At 32.8% G+C, this 19,208-nt stretch overlaps 1 protein-coding gene across 5 annotated transcripts; it reads right to left on the reverse strand.

The window, feature by feature from the left end:
* Positions 1-2,098: 2,098 nt before the first annotated feature.
* On the reverse strand, positions 2,099-18,884 carry LOC149412206 (eukaryotic translation initiation factor 4 gamma 3-like). 5 transcript variants are annotated; one of them, XM_089645763.1, is made up of 21 exons: positions 18,748-18,884; positions 17,059-17,314; positions 15,825-16,004; positions 14,977-15,116; positions 14,771-14,888; positions 14,363-14,532; positions 13,791-13,994; positions 13,450-13,596; positions 10,570-10,654; positions 10,082-10,307; positions 9,497-9,614; positions 8,063-8,284; positions 6,732-6,924; positions 6,087-6,146; positions 5,719-5,920; positions 5,409-5,601; positions 4,888-5,061; positions 4,604-4,741; positions 3,412-3,652; positions 2,880-2,990; positions 2,099-2,691 (listed from the first exon to the last, which is right to left on the reverse strand). In XM_089645763.1, the coding sequence occupies exons 2-21, from the start codon at positions 17,090-17,092 to the stop codon at positions 2,594-2,596; spliced, it is 3,054 nt and encodes a 1,017-aa protein (XP_089501889.1). In that variant the 5' UTR covers positions 17,093-17,314; positions 18,748-18,884; the 3' UTR covers positions 2,099-2,593. The 5 variants fall into 5 exon arrangements, with proteins under 5 accessions (XP_089501889.1, XP_089501893.1, XP_089501888.1 ...); XM_089645767.1 differs by having other exon boundaries at positions 14,363-14,499; positions 18,678-18,875; XM_089645762.1 differs by having other exon boundaries at positions 18,678-18,875.
* Between the last annotated feature and the right edge of the window lie 324 nt (positions 18,885-19,208).

Consider the following 19,208-nt stretch of genomic DNA (forward strand, 5'->3'; position numbering starts at 1 on the left):
GAAAAAAACTTATTATGTGAATAAACCTTTGTGAAATATGTTAGGCTAATTTTAAATTTCTGTTCGGACTGAAAAAACATAACTTTAGTATGAAAATTTGTTTGAGAAGCTTATTAATGGGTTTCACTGTAATAATAAAATAACAATTTATAACCCTGCCATAAAGCACAACTTTTTTTTTGAATGCTTAACATTAAAAACCTTTTATTGCTTTTTTGTTGTCGCTTAAAGGTATGGGCGTGAAAATATTACTGTTATGAGGAAATTATTCAAAATTCAAATTAATGCATTGGATGAATTAAAGTATTGCTTTCCTGATTGTATGATTTCTCTATGTGCCTAATTTCTCATGATTTAAAAAAAATTAAGTATCAATTTACAACCCAAATACATAATATTACAATATAATATTCAACTTTGTATACATCTGCAATTCAACTTTTTAATTTTACGCATTTCGTTAATCATTCAATTAAATATTATGTAGGTTCAACAATTTTATAATTTTTAAGGACTTAACGTTATCAGTTACTAAGGACAGGATTATAGATATTAATGCTTCGTTATAATCAATGATTTTTAACATAATAATTTTCATAAATACTATTTTTGAATTATTTTTGTTTGAATTGAGTAAGAAAATTGCAGTAAAAAATTGATTTTTAAATAATGAAAAAGATACATTTTGATTAGTACATATATACACTGTGTTTGAGCTAAAGACTTTTCTAATGCATTTAGTTTTCACTTAAGTTATGCTTAGTAAATTGAGATGGTATAATTTAGTCATTCTCAAACACAATATACTTATATAAAATAAATGTTTTATTAAACTTTTTTTAGATTTATAAATAAGCATTTTTACCTTAGAGCTGATTCTGGAAAGGTAAATCTGAGTCCTACTCATTATTTGCATTCAAAAATTTGAATGGTATAAAAATAAATCACTCCACAAGACAATATTATAATACAACAGGCACTTATAACTACATGACAATATTGTTATATAAACATTAACAAATATAACATATACGTATGAAAATAATATACATATGCAGTATAGTCTCTGTAATCCGAACCCACTATAAATCACTATAACTTTAAGAATTAACCATTGGAAAAAAAAAATTTATAGAAACTTAAAAGTAGAGAGTTCTATGAAGTAAGCGAGGAACAAAACAATAAAATTGCAAATCCATATTATACAATTTGAAAGGTAGAAATAATAAAACATTCAATTAACAATCTGAATTAAAAGGTAATGTCAAACTCTCAAGTTTAAATGTTAATAATTTTAATTCAAATTCGTTAAAATGAACCGACTAAGTTTTTGATTGTTCAGTTTATAGGAACTATACTACATTATTATTGATGGAAAGTTATAATTCCGTACGCTTATAATGTTGTTTAGAAATAACAAATCAAAATTAAAAAATAATTCATTTCATACATCTTATAACTATCATATATTATATTTAATAATTATCTTTATAACTATCATATAAATATATCATCGGTGTAAGTCCAATACCGTAGAACAACCATTTGTAAAAGACAGAAAAGAGGGACAGAAACTATCTAGGGATATACATGTTCTTCCTCTCTTACTTACTGTAGATGGTTTATTCGTATTATTGACTTTAACTGAGTACAAGCAGTCTATTGGTCAATTTCAATATTTGAAAGCACCATACAATGCAGCTTGTGCTCAACTGAAAGCGCCAAATTTTTTTTTTTTAAATTATTGTCTCGTACACGGTATTGAAATTACATAGACGATCTGTAATCATAGATAATAGAAACAAGGGAGATGGACCATAAACCATTAATGTGTGAAACTATGGGCACAAAAGTATCGCCAACATCATTCACCAATATCTACGTACAGCGGCGCCCCGCTATTGTTTCTGCCTACACACCAAACTCATAACTTTCATTAGCTACGCTGTTTTGATAGTGAATGCAGTTTGATCGTAAAATGGTGACAGTCGCCACGTTTGCATCTCGCATAATTTCTGTTATCAATGTTGAATGAGTGAGTTGAATGAGTGAGTTGAATGAGTGAGTTGAAACATCTATTGCAGACTTCAAAGTGAGCCCTGGGGTCCACTTCTCAATACATTGCACTATGTAATAATATATTCTTAACGTAACATAATATTTCAATAATTTTAAGTCAATAGAGCAGTTATTTTAAAAAATTAGTTAATGGGTAAAAAATTAGAAAACTCAGTAATGCCACTAGTAAAAAGGCAACCCATGCCCATGGAAAGAGGACAATGTAATATTAAGGCAACACTGAAGCTCACAACAATTAACATAAAACGTTACATTTTTCACATATTATTGCCATCGAATACCGAAATAAGTATATATTACACTGGTACAAAACACTTAAAAAATTATGCACTGTCAATTTAGCTAATTATGGAAAATAAAAAATTACTGCAAAGAAAAGATTCTGATACAATATAGAGCAAAAATAATATTTTGTATATATATACACCAAACACATTAACGTTCACATTTCATTCAATAATGCACCAGGGTGTTTCACGATTATGTACTTTATAGTCTCTTTTTTCGTAAAAATTTATGTGGAGTCATCTGCTATGGAAGCCGTGTCGTCAGAAGATTCATCATATGATTTCAATGCGGTGTAAAACGAAGTTAAACTCATTAGCATGACACCTAGAAAGTGAGAAAAAAGACTATTAATTCCTAGTTCCGGTCTCCTTGAAAATCGCCATTAATTGGTCATCAGGTGCTTGCTGATAATGCAATAAATCACACCAGTTATCAAAAATTGTTCAAAAGAAATATGTTCACTGGCCAAAAAGATTTCTTAAGGCAAAGAGCGAAAGAAAAAACAAACAAACCTTTTCCTTCTTGTTCAGCAACGTCGTTGTTTGTTTCCCATTTAAAGAATCCCTCGATAGAAATTACTTCTGCAGAATCCCAAAGATGGTCAAACAATTGTACCGTCAATCCTGTAAATTAATGAAAATTACATAATTATTTTATTGAAAAAATTGACTCATTTTAATCAATTAATAACTCAGCGGGAGCCAGCTCAAAGAGTCGACTCAATTGAACGGGAGCCATGAGCTCAGAGCGCAATGAGAATACTTTTAATGGAGTTATTTTTTTTAAATATCTCCTGATAAAAAAGAGTAACCGTTGAAATGAGCCGTGGTACAACTTACCGGGAGTTTGTACGAATACGGCTCATCAAAAAGAGGTAACGTTCCTGAACGACTCGTTACTTTGAATATTGAATTCATCTCCCAAAAATTAATCTAACCCAAAAATCACATACACATTATATTGTAAAAAATAAACACAAACTAGATGTCACAATTGTGTTCTAAAAGGAAAAATCAATAATATTACAAAATGACAACAACATACCTAATGGGTGCTCAAACTTAATCATGAGGCGCTGAATGGCAAAGAGACATTCCACTTCCAAGGCCACATCCTTGTTTCCAATGGTGACAATTAATAATGGGTAGTAAGCATTGAGACGCTGCTGAGCTTCATTATCAAATCTAGGCTTAACGTCCTCCAAAGGACACAGAGTGTACGTGTACACAGCTTCTGTCAAAGCCCTAACAAACCATCCACTCTTCACTGCTTCCCCAATCTTATTCTGTTAAATAACAAAAAGACACATTGTTACATTTTTCAATAATTATTTTTTTTAAATACTTTGATAAAATGTCAACACTGATGACTCTGATGTCTGTGACAACTGACTTTTTAGAGGAGAGATATGGTTAGGCATGATACACAGGTTAAGTCATAAAGCCGCCAGATGCTGAAGTTCTGTACCACCAACCTAACAAAAGTTCAGTTTTAAAAACGCCACTAAGCTGAGTTGAACTGAAAAAACCACCATTATTCAAAATATATATATTTTTTAAATCTATCCACTTATCTTATCTAAAAAAAAACACACCCAACTTTGCAATATTACAATAGCGTATTATCCAAGGTGGATATTTTCAGTTGCGAACTTACTAAATACAAGAGGTCCATAAAAGAATATTTCTCTGATGGTTTTTGAATAATGTTAGGTCTCTATTGTTTATATTTCTATTATGATTTGATTTATATCTACAACCTAGCTCCATGGCTATAAATGTTTTGTTTTTTAATTTTTCGTTTTATATAATCTTTCGTTTTGTATAAATTTTTGAATTCATAATCCTTTCTTACAAATTTAATTTACTTATCCTTTATTATGCTGTCTCAGTAGAGGTAAAATCACAACGAGAAAATCCATAACTGGTTTATTTTGGCTATATAATACTTATGTACAAACTGAAATAAATTTAAACTGTCGATTTCCCGAAAAAAAAATTAATAAATAAATATATGCTAATGGTTTTTTTTTAATGCTGAACATTTTGCATTTGTGGATTAGTGGCAGTTTTGGTTTTATGCCCCTCGTTAGGAAGATAATAAATGACAAAAGGTGCGTCTATAATTGTTGGCATCAAGGTAATAATTTGTTTCAGTGTTATACTAGTGTCAATATTTGATTAAGAATTTGAATCGGCACTACGGAGATGCCATTTTAAGACATAAATTAATTTACCTTAATCCATGTTTCGACAGTCGCCAATGGCGTTTTGTTCTTCATTTGAGCTAATAGTTGAGTTACAACAGTTTCAGGATTTGTAATCAGTTGATGTCCAAAGCAGTCCAGAGGCAGGACAGTCATGAATTCTTCAACCTGAAAAGGACAGAATATTAATACCATTTGATGTTTACTCGATAAAAGGCTTTTATATGATTCTAAAGAAAATGAAAATCTGTGTTACTTCGAAGTTAAGGCATTAATTGTGGGGGGCTCGTTGATAAGAAGTAAGAATCACTCACCCGACTTTCATTGAACCAGTCAGTGAGCTTCATTTTTCCGTTTACCCACAATGAGTTCACTTTATTTTCTTGCTCCTTTGCCTTTAGTTGGAAGAAGGCTAGTAAAAATTCGTATCCTTTTCCTACTTCAATCACTTTGGCTACAGCGGTGTGTATTTGGTTCAAGGTTAGCGCCTGGAAATATATTAAATTTAATAAATATTAAATTCCTTGTGTTGGCATTAGAGAGCTTTAATTTAGAGCTTCAGAAACAAATACAAGTTTAAATATTGAAGACAATATTAGTGATTTCTAAACGAAAATCTGAAACAGAAAAATCAGAAAAGGAAACGGTCACATCTGGGACGATGATGTATAATTAAATAGTGTAATTAAATAGTGTATATATTATGTAGATTTCAACAAATATGCATTCATGTGAAGGAAGTGCTCACCTTGCCTTCTAATACAAAATAGAAATAATTTATGTGTAAATACAGTGTGATGTTATTGAATGATAGGTAACTTAATGTAACACTTACATTCTTCATCATATGGGCCCATACGAAATTGGCCAGCATTTCCCATGTGGTTTCATCCCCATCCAAAAATAGGTCAATGGATGTGTCCATGACTTGCTTGAAGGCGTCCAAGAACTGTTCAGTTGTCAGTGCTGAGTCGTCCACGAGTCTGCCAGTTACCTCTCCAATGGTCTGCATGTTCTTGACCTTGTTACTGTAAAAAACGACAACAGTAAAATTAATTTTGCAACTTGACTGTAGCTCTAAATTGAGAGTAAAATTTTATTTTTAGAGAAACTAACAATTCTAATAAACATAATGAAATACTCACAATTGCAGTCCCCACAGTGTAACCTCTTTCACAACAGTGACAATGGACACATTGTCTTTCAAGAAGTTGCGTTGAATCTTATCTAGGATTCCATAAGCCTTGTCGTTCTGAGACTGGTCCATCATAGCCTGAACCTTCCGTGGAATATCATCTCCGAATGCCTCTAGTGTACTGGCCAGAGAAGCGCTCTTATTATTGTCTTCTGTGAAAATATTAAAATAATTAAATTAATTAAATTAATTTAAAGTTAATGACAGTTAGGGTTTTCTAAAGAATTAAATAGCTGGTTGAATTGGGATAGCATTATTTCAACGCACTTCACATAAAACTGGAATGAGAAGAAAATATAGCAATGCACGAGTACTTACGTTCAAAGTTGTTCTTGAAAGTAGACCTTTCAATTGATGCTCCCTTTGATCGATAAGTACCTGAAAGAAAATATATTATAATTATTCAAGAGAAAATAATTCATTTCCCTAAACATAATGTGTCTAATAAAAGAAAATATTATTTTAATCATTATAAATTATTTAAACTAATTAAAACGATACAAAGACAATTTGTAACAATAACAAACTTTTTAATAGACAGATGTTATTAATAATATTTAATTGATTTATTAAATTGATTAATTAGTTTTTCATTATTATATATTCATTACTACATATCAACAAGAAAATTAAGGTTGGGTTGTTTCAAACCATCATTCCCGTGTGATTTTTTTGCATTTAAATGGCCTCGTTAGATGCTGATTCTTGGTCAGTGTCAGCTTCTGATAAAATTATGATTAACTGTCAAGTACAATGGCAGCTAAACACAAATCATTCAAAAGATGAAATGCGCTGAGACTCAAATTAACGAAGTCTATTCAAAAGCAAATAATTCAAAATGCCGCTGATCGACATTTTAATGGCGATCAAATATATATTCAGAATCAACAATTGTTTTATTATGTTTTTCATTGTAGTTATTTGTTTGGTTCAATGCGTCAGAATGATCAGATATTTTCTTACCGGGTCCGTTTTGTGAAGGGGCCTCATCGCCAGTGGCGTCCCTGAGGGCATTGTACACGTTGAAGGACTCGGTGGTGTTCTTGCGAGCCGGAGAGTTGTTGGAGTTGGTGCTGGATGGGCCCTTGGCGGTGGCCGCTCCCCTGCCCCAGGACATGTAAGTGGGGGGCTGCAGAGAAGTCTGGGTGATCGGGGTCTACAATCATCAAGTCATTGACTTATCATTAAAACAATATCAACAAAAAATGAAGAAAAAAAATGCAAATAAATTTGCAGTAAAACCTGGATCTCACCAATAATTTCGTTATTTTACATAGTTAATATAAATTTTACTTTTTTATTTAAAATATATACATCTGATTTCGAAAAGCCCGGGGACAATGTCGGGGACCTCGGGGACTGGGATGGTTTTGTAATAATTAGTGAAGATTCAATCCATTACATTATGAATATTAAAACACAAAAATGAATCATGAAGCCAATCTTAGCAAAAAATCTTTTAACGGGTGTTTAAAAAAAATATTTTTTATGTGTTCAAAATATCTTTAGTGATAAATAATCCATTCATTATAATATATATTATGTAGCAACAACCACTTTTAAAATTATCTTTGCAGATTATCCATGGGTAAGTAATCATCCTTGCAAATGTATTAGACCTATTTATTTAAATTTATGATGATTTAATTCAAATACAGGAGTAGTCAATCTGCTAAATGTTTTAAGGTAGGGGACACACTGGGTCTAAGTACGCAACATTCGTAACACATTGAGACATCTGAAGGCGGATTCACATTATTTATCCTTAGCCAAGGAACATACCACTCCCCTCATGATAGCTTTGGCATAAACCAGAGCAAAGTGTAAGTAGCGATCGCTATGAACACTAAAGAAGAAGAATCCACCTCCCAGACAACTTACAATTCGTACCTACATTTTTTTATGAAAATAGTTCAATCCTACGCAATCATGCAAAGCCGATCTGTGCTGTTCAGATAGAGGTTGGATGTGTAAAAGGTGGAGGGGGTGGCCGCCGATGACACCCCTTCCATACACACTTCTAGAGACATCCATTGAGACGCGACTAAGCCGAATAATACATTTGCATCTTCCAAGTGAATCGTGTCTGTGATCAGAATTTGAAATGCTTATGTAATATACGTAAGTGTACACATGGGGTGGAAACTTAGCATCGCCTACATTGCGTAAGTTGGATAATCGGTTGGTTAATCTTTGTTAAGACAAGGACACTTGACACTTTCGTAGCCAACATTTCGGACAGCTTTACAGTCAGAGTTACAGTTAAAAACAGTTTACGGAGTTTTCAAACTTACGGAGGTGTTCAACTTGCTGAGCTTTCCAGAATCCACTGAGTAGGGCACTGGCTTGACTCTTGCGTTTCTGGAGGGGGTATGCGACCAGCCGTCTTCAATGGCGCTCTTAGACCCTCCCCTCTTGTTCATGTTGTTGGGACGGTCATCGCGCCTATCATCGCGCCTATCGTCCCGCCGGTCGTCCCTGCGAGGAGTGTTTGACTGAGAACCATAGTTTGACAACTGGAAACAAATAAACATTAGTTAGTATAATTCTACACTTATATATAGGAAACCTCGACACTAAACCAAGAATTAATTAAGACAAAAGCCTTAGAATGAGTGTGATATATAAACTCATCCTACTAACATTTTTAGCAGTTACTCTAGTATCCAATTTAGAAGTTCTTCATGGAATTACCAAAAATTGTGAATTTGTTTTCACTGACTCTCAAACAGACAAAGATGTCAAACAAAACTGTCGGTAACCAAGTGGGGCTTCCGACGATCCCATGAATTTTTCTCTCTTATGGGCTTTTAAACAATAGAAATCCCAATTATTCAGTCAATTATTAATGTTAGCTTATGTATTTGCGCAGAAATACGTAAAATACTAAAATGATCTGTCAAGTATTTAAGCTAATATAAGGAGGATAGTAATTTTGGGTACTACCTACTCCCCCACTTGAGTACATTTCAGCAACGTTACAGAAACAAAAAATAGTTTTAAATATTATAAAATTTTAGATTACGCTTTTGTACAACTCTACAAGTATACATTTGCGATGAAATTTTTTGTTTTCTGGTCCATGATACTCGATGTGGGTTCCAGGGAAAAAGGCATTGTTAGGTCTTTTTTAGAATTGTCAATCCTTACATATTTTATTTTCAATGCCAAAAATTCATGCATTCAGTTATGCCCCTGTTGTATTGGTTTCATTGAAGTCAAAATCGGCTTTGTAGAGTATATTTTCTAACTCCAAATTTCAGAAAAATATTTTTAACTTTACCAGTGAGTAAATTCGGCCGAGATCACTTTACTAGTAATGGAACTCTGAATTTAAATTTAGGTCAAAGTCAGAGAGGCATTTGGTTACTTTGACTTTAAAATAAAGGCTTATGTACTAAACATAATATTATAAATAACACCCACAGTAGCACTACCACTTGGATAACGTAACACCAGCTGTTTATTCTCCCCTCAGATTATATTTTCAACAAAAAATTGTAGTATAAAAAAAATCTTAAGATTAACTCACATGCATAAGAAAGTATAAACTTGAGACATAAGGAAGATTACCAAATAATTAAAAATTAATGCAGAATCACTTGATTGTCCTATAGTGAACAGTGATTGTCCTATAATAATCAAAAGCAGCGTTGCAGATATTACCATTTACAGTTTGATTGCATAAATTAATCATTTTAGATATTGTCAAACAAAAAAATTATTACCTGCTCTAATTCCATCTCATTTTGAATTTGATCCATTGTCTTAGGGTTTGATTGCACCACAATGGCTCGAGGCACCCAGTTCTTCATTCGGAGTTCAATAACATCCTGCAGCATAAATCTAAAAACATAAATAAAAATATAGTTAGCTCTTTCGAATCAACAGTCATTGAATGATCATTAGATTTTCCACAAATATTTAGATAATTTGTACAATGAATTTATTTGGCTGATTATGAAAAATCTTGTCTTCATGGGAAGAAGTGGACTACTTTTAAAGGAATAATATGAAGCATGTGATAGCATTATATATTCATTTGAATACACATGGCAAATATAATGTGTATATTAGTAGGCATGTATAACATATACGTAAGCAACACTCAAGACTGATGGGGAAGGGGTTCGGAATGGCGGGAGAGGGGGAAAGATAAATTACAACATACGGATCTGACTAGCGGATAAAGAAATATATATTCTAGGCCAAGCCCACGTGTTATATATAGTATATTACGTGTCTATTATGACTATATGGAAGTGTATGACGGATATATTCCTCATGCATAAAGTTTAATGGCCTTAACATACCTGACTCGACTGCTCACTTTCTTTCCATCTTTAATGTCAACAATCTTTTGCATTGTTGTGAAATATGGCTCCAGATTTATGTTACCGACTTTCTCCAGATTTTTACCAATAGTGGTGAGGAGTTTGCATAAACATTCGAGGGTTTCTTCTTCTACCTTCGACAGCAAGTGTGTAATGCAGTACACCATGATCTTCGCAGTTATCAGATTTTGCTTGAATAGTTCTCCTGGAAAAAAACATGAACAATCAATTTTGATTCAAAGGCCACAAAAAAATCAATGTACAGCAACGAACGCATTTCAAGAGATATTCATCTCTCACATAGGTAATCGCTTTGTGTTTTTTAACAAAATACACATTGGATAAAAGCAGCAAGAAAATGTTTTATTACGCATGACATTTTAAGTTCACTACAATAAACATGAGTTACATGATTTTCAATATTTTAAAACAATTTCTTAAGTTAGAAAAATGCAACATGTACTTGCCTATGAAACGCACATTGCCCACGGAACGCATCCTAACTTTACGTTCTTCCTCAGCAAGATTCATTAGCAGTTCCTTTTTCTTTTCCTAGAAAAAAAATAGAAAAATTTATAGGAAACTACTATAATTAGTAGATAATGTTTTGGGCGTATTAAGAGGTATTTATTATCATGGAATCGTTCATCAATAACCACTTCAAGGAATTGACTAATTACAGTGGAACAGACTTCCAAGGTTCCCACATAAGTTTTGTTTTTTGATCCCTTGAAAAGTTTAAATCAAAAAATACTGCATAATTTATCATACATTCAAAGATTTCCCATTTGAGGTTCTTTTTTTTGGTCCCTTGAAAGAGTTATTAAAGTAATGTTAAAATGTAATGTACAATATTATTTAGTATCCGACAAAAATTTGATGCCAATAAAACAATATAGACAGCGAGCTCATAAAATATAACGCAACAAAAATAATAATAATGCTTATGTTCATATAATATCTTTTTGATTTTTTGAAAAACATACTCTTTTAAGGAATTTTCAATACTGACCTTTCAATGTGTCAGTTGATTAATAAAATTAAATGTTTGGTAAGAGTATGGCACTGTGTTGAACATAATTAAAAATTAAAATCCTAATCTGATAAAACATATTATAACATATAAGAAATGATGTAACACTGGAAGCGGATTTGATTATTTCTAATTAAAATTGCATTAAATATAGTACCTCCATCATCTAAACTAAACACACAGAAAAATGTGAGACAGACCAAAACAATATTATTTTTGCAACAAGTTGGAATGCAGTTATAAATACATTTTGCTATTTTCTATTACAAGTACAAGTTATTTCTGTTTTTTAGTCAACAACATTAAAAATAATATGATTTGCAGAATAAAGAAATTACCAAAAATAAAATCGAAAATAGAAAACAAATGAAAATTCAAATAGATGTCATTACATAAATGCATGTGTTAGTTAAGCCCTGCGCCACATTATGCTTTAAAATGCTATTCGTTTAAAGAACCCGCAATCTTGTAACACTTAACAATGGTTGTTTTTGTTCTCTTAACAGTAACGCAGCAACAACAATCTACAGACCAACAGAGATGTGCAAAATGGGTACCCAAAACCATTTGAAATGCAAAATGGAAATGGGTCAAAATTTTTCCATTTGAAAATGCAAAATGGTTTTTAGAAAAGCATTTAAAATGCAAAATGCAAAATACCTATTTTCAAAATGCATTGAAAATGCAAAATGGTTTCTTAGGTCAAACAATTAAAATAATTATAGAATTTTTAAACAATTTTGTCATTTAATAATGGACATCAATGTAGAACAAACATATTACATGATGGTAAATCCAAAAACACCACGACTACAGATTATGAAACCACAAAAAATTTGCGCAGGACTAATGTTGCCAACGTAAAAACATAGAAACTGCTATCTAACATTTAATATTACAGCGTCATGGTCCCATGTTCAGTTTTTGATTCAGTATTTTTTGTAATGGTATCACTCAATTGCCAGGGCTCCTACCAGGGAGCAACTTGACAAATGTAAATTATCTCTCATAGCGAGGTTGAGGACCGACTGATATTTATGAAAAAAAGATGAGTGGAGATAGTAGGAAGTATGTTGCAAAAAAGCATTTAAAATGGAAAATGCATTGAGAAAAGCATTTAAAATGCAAAATGGTTTTTAGAAAAGCATTTAAAATGCAAAATGGAAAATACCCATTTTGCATTTCCATTTGAAATGGATTTATTTGAAATAAAGCACATCTCTGCAGACCAACATATTACTCCTGTAGCCTCTATCGGCCGCACCTAGACTGCTAGAGAGCCTCAGTGGCGATCTTTATTTAAAATTAATTTCATCAAAATAGAAGAAAAATGAAACGATAAAATCTAAGAATAAACTTTTGATGGAGATTTTTTGTTAAAAAATGCGATTTTTATGTAATTTTGTAAATTGTGAAATTTTTCACATGTTTCTGCTATTTTAAAATAAGAAAGCAATATTATAAATGGTTTTCTATGGTTATAAAATTGAACTTTATGTTGACAATGCTGTTGTACTACCAATTCAATTTTCAATTTTGAAAAAAAAGTAAACATAATATTCGGAAAAATTATAATGCGGATTTCACCAAAAACATCACGAAATTTTCAGGTCACTACTCGTCATAATTAAATGAGAGTTACAGGAGTTATGGAGATTATCTTTATTATTTAACTATTGGTCCCGCTATGCTAATTCTTTGCAATTTATTTAAACAATGTCATACTTTATAATAAGTTCAATAAACAAAATAACAGCAATAATAATTCTATTCATTAATTTGGGCCGCTGCCCTCATAATGGCATAGACATAAAATGTGTATTCAGAGCATATAGTAAAAGAAGAATGATTGAAAATAAGTGATATAAATATGCATCATCCTTTTTAAAATCTTTAATAACTAGGTCAATGTTTTGAACTAAATAATTACAATTCAAATATATGCATATCAAATATATATAATTATGTTGATATTCAAAATAAAAGTGTTTAATTTACATTTATGTCTATGACAGACCACGCTATACTCTCATGGTTTGGCCTATTACAGCATATCATTCGCCCACTGAAGTAGGGCAAACCATGAGAATATATCACAAGTGTTTCAGCCCCATTATGCTTCTCAAGTAAAGAAAACCAAATAAAGGGGAATTCTTTTCTACTATTAAAGCAACCGATATGACTGATTAATGATAACTTTGTTGATGTGATAAGAAGTATTGTTCAATGGAATTCAATTGCACATACAAATTACATATCAACTCAAACGCAGATTAACAGATTAATATTAAAAAAAAATGTGTCAGTTACTTACAGGATCAGTACATTCATTGAATTCCTTTTGCTTTTCCTGATCAATCGTATCCGCCTTTTCAAACTCCTTTTGGCACCTTGTCACAATTAGTTTCCGGAACACGACATAAGTCTCCTCAGTAGAATCTCCAGTGGGTGGCGCCTTCACCTACAAGTAATAACATTTTCAAGATAAACATAAAATTAATGATACAAAAGTAGCAGTGACCGGATAACTCATCAATTGATAATTCAACACATCTTTCAAATTGTGAGTATAATGTTAAGAATTAGGCATTATCAGATGAATTGTAGTACATATTGGGGTTACTTTGTTAATCCCGCGAGTAAAATAAAATTTACCTTGATCTGTTCCAATTCTTTACACATGAGTGCGTATGTGGTAGAGAAATTAGGTTCATCCAATGCTTTTTCGAATACCAAATCAATCACACCGCATAACCTTTCGGAACTATTGATGTTCATTAATCTGACTTGTGATATAAGTTTATCAAAGTTTTGTGGGGTCAATTTATTCAAAATTCCTCTGAATTTCTTATACAGATCCTGGAACAAAAAAAAATATATATATATATGAATACAGAAAGTTTAGCAATTAGTTTAGGATCAACCAATGACTTCAGTGAGCAAAACAGTACAACTTCAAGGTTTATATGGCGGGGTAATTACTACAACTAGGTATCTCTGAAACGAGCGTTTTCAAGTTATGCACAAAACCATAACTTTATTTCATCACCCAAGTATGTCACACAGGTACTAAGTATTTGTAGCATAAATAGGCAAGCAAATAAAGTTATGGTTTTGTGTGTAAAGGCTGTTTTCCGAGTTAGTTACTTGTATTAATTACCCCTTGATGTTATGGGTGATATCTCGATAAGCGATAAATTTCCCAAAATGAAAATTTCACAACATACCTGAGAGTCTATTTCGTACTGCTCTTCACTATTGGCCGTCTTCACAGAGCGGTGCGGCTTCCAGGCGTTCTGTGTCTCATTGAGCTTGACATCGGACTTCAGGGAAAGGCTGACGTGAATAACGCCTCTGTTGTTCCCTATGGAAGAATTATTGTTATTTCTTCCCATTCCTGGCAAAACACCAATTAATTAATGCTTCATGTACAGATTCAAAATCTCACTATGAAAAGAGAATTTGAGGGGAAAAGTGACATATAAAGATGGTAATTATCGAGGATGAGGTCAGGGTCAGTCGAATTAGTCACCAACATCCAACACATTGCAGATACAAGTCTAAGCTATAATATAGATAGTAACAATACGGTACTGTGGCAATGCTTGATACGACATGTTGGTTGATGGTTTTACCTTGCTGTGATCTTCTGTTTGGTGGGGGACCGCGAGATCCGCGGGCGAATCCAGGGAGTAAATCGTTTTGCTTCATCATTCCTGGAAGTGCGCGGGATCCATCAGATCCTTGTTGTACCTGGAGATACAACAAAATCCAATCAAATAATATTACAAATTCAACAGATGACAACCAACTTCTTTTCATATTTATGAATATGTCTTACCTTGTGGGGGATGTCGGCAAACAACTCCGGCATTTTGATGTTTTCCGGTTTTTTCAAGGCATTAGGATCATCCCTAAATTGCATTAGGAACGATATGTCATAACACTTCTTTCCATCAATATTTTGAGGCGACCATTGATCTGGAATCATAAAAATGTGCACATTGAGAATATTTAGTCCTCTACAAAATGTGGATACTTGTAACACTCAAATCTCAATATTTTGATATGGTTCATGGTTGGTAAGGTTACTTAATTCCAATCAGATCGCATTTAGCTTCAAATGTGTATCAGTCGGCAATTCCTATCAAAGAATTAGGATCATCACTTTGGAATGGCTATGAATATAATATGAATTAGTCGTTTATCGATTGATAATTTTTCATAACCTGGGTTGATAACCTTCCCAAAAATAAATGGAAAAAGAAACGGTTCCACATCGGTCTCTGGTAACTGAAACGACAGCCTATTTCAGATATCAACCATCTCTAATTGTTTGGCAATCGAGGATCGAGACGACTGTATATAAACAGCTTGCAGGTCCTGGCTAGACTGGCATTACAATCTCTAGTGGTCGCTACGGTCACCACGCCTGATTGAGTGATTTGATCAATCATAGGTGGTTCATGATCGGACCAAAGTGATTGGATCAATTATGATCAACCCTGGACCAGTACGTATTACAAATAGGAATGATCAACCCTGGACCAGTACGTATTACAAATAGGAATGATCAACCCTGGACCAGTACGTATTACAAATAGGAATGATCAACTCTGGACCAGTATGCATTACAAATAGAAATGACCTGTGGAAAATTAAATCTTGTAAAGAAAAAGTTCAACTTACCATTAGAGTAGGAGTATTTTCGTACAGGCTTCTCTTCTTCCTTAGGTTTGTCATTCTCAGTAGGCACATCGGCCGACTCTTGCTTTTCCCCATTGCCATTAGAGATGATCTCTGTATTCTCGTTTGAATTAAGGTCAATCTGACCAACGCTGCTAGCGATCTCTTCGATCTTTTCGCAATCTGGAAATCATTAAAAAAATCATTGGAGGGAAGTTTAGATAATGCAGAACAAGTGAACACCCTGGTGTTCACAAGATAAAACTTATATCATTAACTAACTTAATGAGCAAATACTATGAATGCCTCTGAAGTATTAAAATATTCTTAAAATATAATAGGTTTTAGCATTGTTCATTTTATAACTAATGTTCTTGATAAAATATTATAGCCCAATCATGAAACCAGTATAAGTTTATTAAGATACTGATAACGTAATTATAAAAAAATTCACATCACATAATTTGCAAGTGAAAGTAATTTTGTTGATTATTGATGCTAAGATTGGTTAGAAGTTCCAATAAAAGGGAGTAAAATATAAGGAACTAATAACTGTATAGTAAATTTGATGATTTACAGGAGCGCAATGCACTATAATAGTGAGTAAAATATAAGGAACTAATAACTGTATAGTAAATTTTATGATTTACAGGAGCGCAACGTACTATAATAGGGAGTAAAATATAAGGAACTAATAACTGTATAGTAAATTTGATGATTTACATGAGCACAAAGCACTTTTAGTAACAAACTTAATTAGTACTACAATTATAGTACTAATTAAGACGGATATTGACTTTAAAAAATTAATAATTATACTGCTTATTCAAGTTAGATTCGATACAAAATCTGAACAGCACATATTCAAGCTAAGACCCTTTTTGCTAAAGATGGCTGGGAACAACACGGGAAGCATTCTATAGAACTCAGGTGGCTGATTTGTCAATAATAAATATATTTATTAATTTACGTTGTATGCCCGTACGGGCTTTTACAAACACGTGATACATAATAGTTTAGTGGTACATTTTTAAAAGAAAAATTTGTTACAGAAATTAAGTATTTCTAGTAGGTATATGCTAAGAAAATCAGGGCTGTCTATAATACCACTAACAATTTTAAAAATAAAAGTTAAAAAATGAAAGAGACAAGCAATTTCTTTTAAGGGTACAAGGAACTTGAGAAATTGGTTAGTACATATTTTAAAAATTAATGTTAATATGCAACTAAAACTTACCAGTTGTACTTTTTTGTTGCGGTAGAAGATCCATGATTGGAGTTTTTCTAAATATATATATTTGTGATATTTATATAATTTGCTTATTTGTTTTGTGCTTCTTGTTTCTTCAGTCTTGTTACTTATAGGATTGTTTCCGTTATTAGTCTTTCATTCTTGAGTTCACAACTTTATAGAAATCCACAGCCAGTTTTGTTCCTCGAGCAATCTATATTTGGAAGCTCTTTTAAAATGATAAATATGTTTGCTTTCTTTTCTGAAAATGGAGCAAAAGATAATCATGAGGTCAAAGTGTTTAGTGAAAAAAATTACAGATATTTGGAATCTCTACAAAACTAACTCTTTTTAAAACCTTCATTTTTGTCTGTTCATGATTTTAAATTTATCACCCTCAGTTAGATAAGCATGATGAAGCAAATAACTAGGCTGGGTAAATACTGGAGCAAACTGAATAGAATAAGCATCGAGGTAGTTGAAAGTAACCTCTAAGGACACAACAAAATTTTCAAAAATATCTAAACCACAATAAAATATTATTCATGAAAATTCAAAAGGGCACAAAAATGCTGATTTCTTTGCAGACAATATTAGTAACTAACTTCTTAGTTTTAGATACCAAATACACATTCAGATATATTGCATACCCCACTTAGTAGAAGTTCTTTATCATAATGGGAAAATATTAGGTAGGTACATTGACCGTGAAAATTGAGGAATTACTTTTTCTAGGTCATGGTCACTTATTTTGGCAAGTCAACTGATTTTTAAAATGACATTATTAGTGTTACTTTCCAAAAGTAAAACAAGCCATTTCATAACCTATGAATATTATCATTATTCGTAATCTTTTATCATCCATAATCTAAAGAACTATTCTACAAAAGGACACGAAAATAACTAATGTAGCATCAGGGTGATCGGGTAATATGATACATTAAAAGTTTGGGAACTGAATAAAAAAAAAAGTTAAATCATGATAGGATAACATATTGCTTAATTTTTAATGAGGTGGATTTTAAATTTCTAACCTACAAATAGTACGTGACTTAAGTTCCCGAATAGCTTTCATTATTTGACGATTGAAACCGGGAATAGGGTGAACTGCTCTCCATCAACATAGCCGAAAGAGAACATTGGAATTGTTAGCAACCGATATGAGCGCAGATTGGAGTAATGTACTTTCTCCTGGCGCGACATTTAATCGTCCTAGCGTCCCATATGCGCGCAGCTCAGGGGTACATGGACGAACACTTGCACTGATAGTGTGTACCTACGCCGATAGTGTGTATTTAACAGGTCTTGGATTAAATAGAACTAAGATCATGAGGGCGTAGCAAGACACAGCTGTTCATTTTCGGCACGAAATATGCACTACATGCAGGGATCGCAAAAAAATTAACGGCTAAAAATAGATGTGAGAAATGGGCCCACGTGGGTGTCGGTTAGCTAAAACTAACGTGCAAAGATTTAAATGGTATAGTCAATGACAGATAGTGGTAGAGGCGACGTTCGCCAAGAAACTGTCTAAAAGAAACACAATACTAGATGAATCAACCGAAAAAAGTAAAATTAAAGTACGATATCATTATACAATGAAAGCGTGGAATATGATCACTTACCCAACTTAAGTCACTTGTTTACACTTATGCTATTAAGAGTTAGTTGAATCAATATGTGTCTAGTTGTCACCTTTTTAAGTCACTGACACGGATCAGGCGACATATTTCACTTGAAGTTGCTATCACTCGAGTTTTAGCCTAGCCTCGGGCCAAAGATCGACCAAATTCCAAATCACAGCACGGAATGAGCAGAACAGCGGAGTGCTAACTTTGCGACTGCGCACGCGTGCAAACTTGCAGATACTATTCTTACTGACTTCGGGTTCCTTACAAAACACCTCGAGGGCGCCGCGAGCAAAAGGGGCCGCTGCAGCGCACTCGCTCTTTCTCGGAATCTGTCGCCGCTTTTACCGTTGTACCGAACGCTCCTTTTCTCGCAGCCAAATATCAAGCAACTACCTGCCTACTAGCCTTGGCTGGACCGACTTTTTGAATCGTGGAGATCGGAATAAGGCAGGTAACATGGTAACAACCCAACAAACATATTTTTAAGAAAAATCAAGGACTTTTAAAAGTTTACTTTTTGTTTTG

The sequence above is a fragment of the Hesperophylax consimilis genome, chromosome 23, assembly GCF_061612785.1.
Source record: "Hesperophylax consimilis isolate HC1 chromosome 23, BYU_Hcon_1.0, whole genome shotgun sequence".
NCBI classification, from domain to species: Eukaryota; Metazoa; Arthropoda; class Insecta; order Trichoptera; family Limnephilidae; genus Hesperophylax; species Hesperophylax consimilis.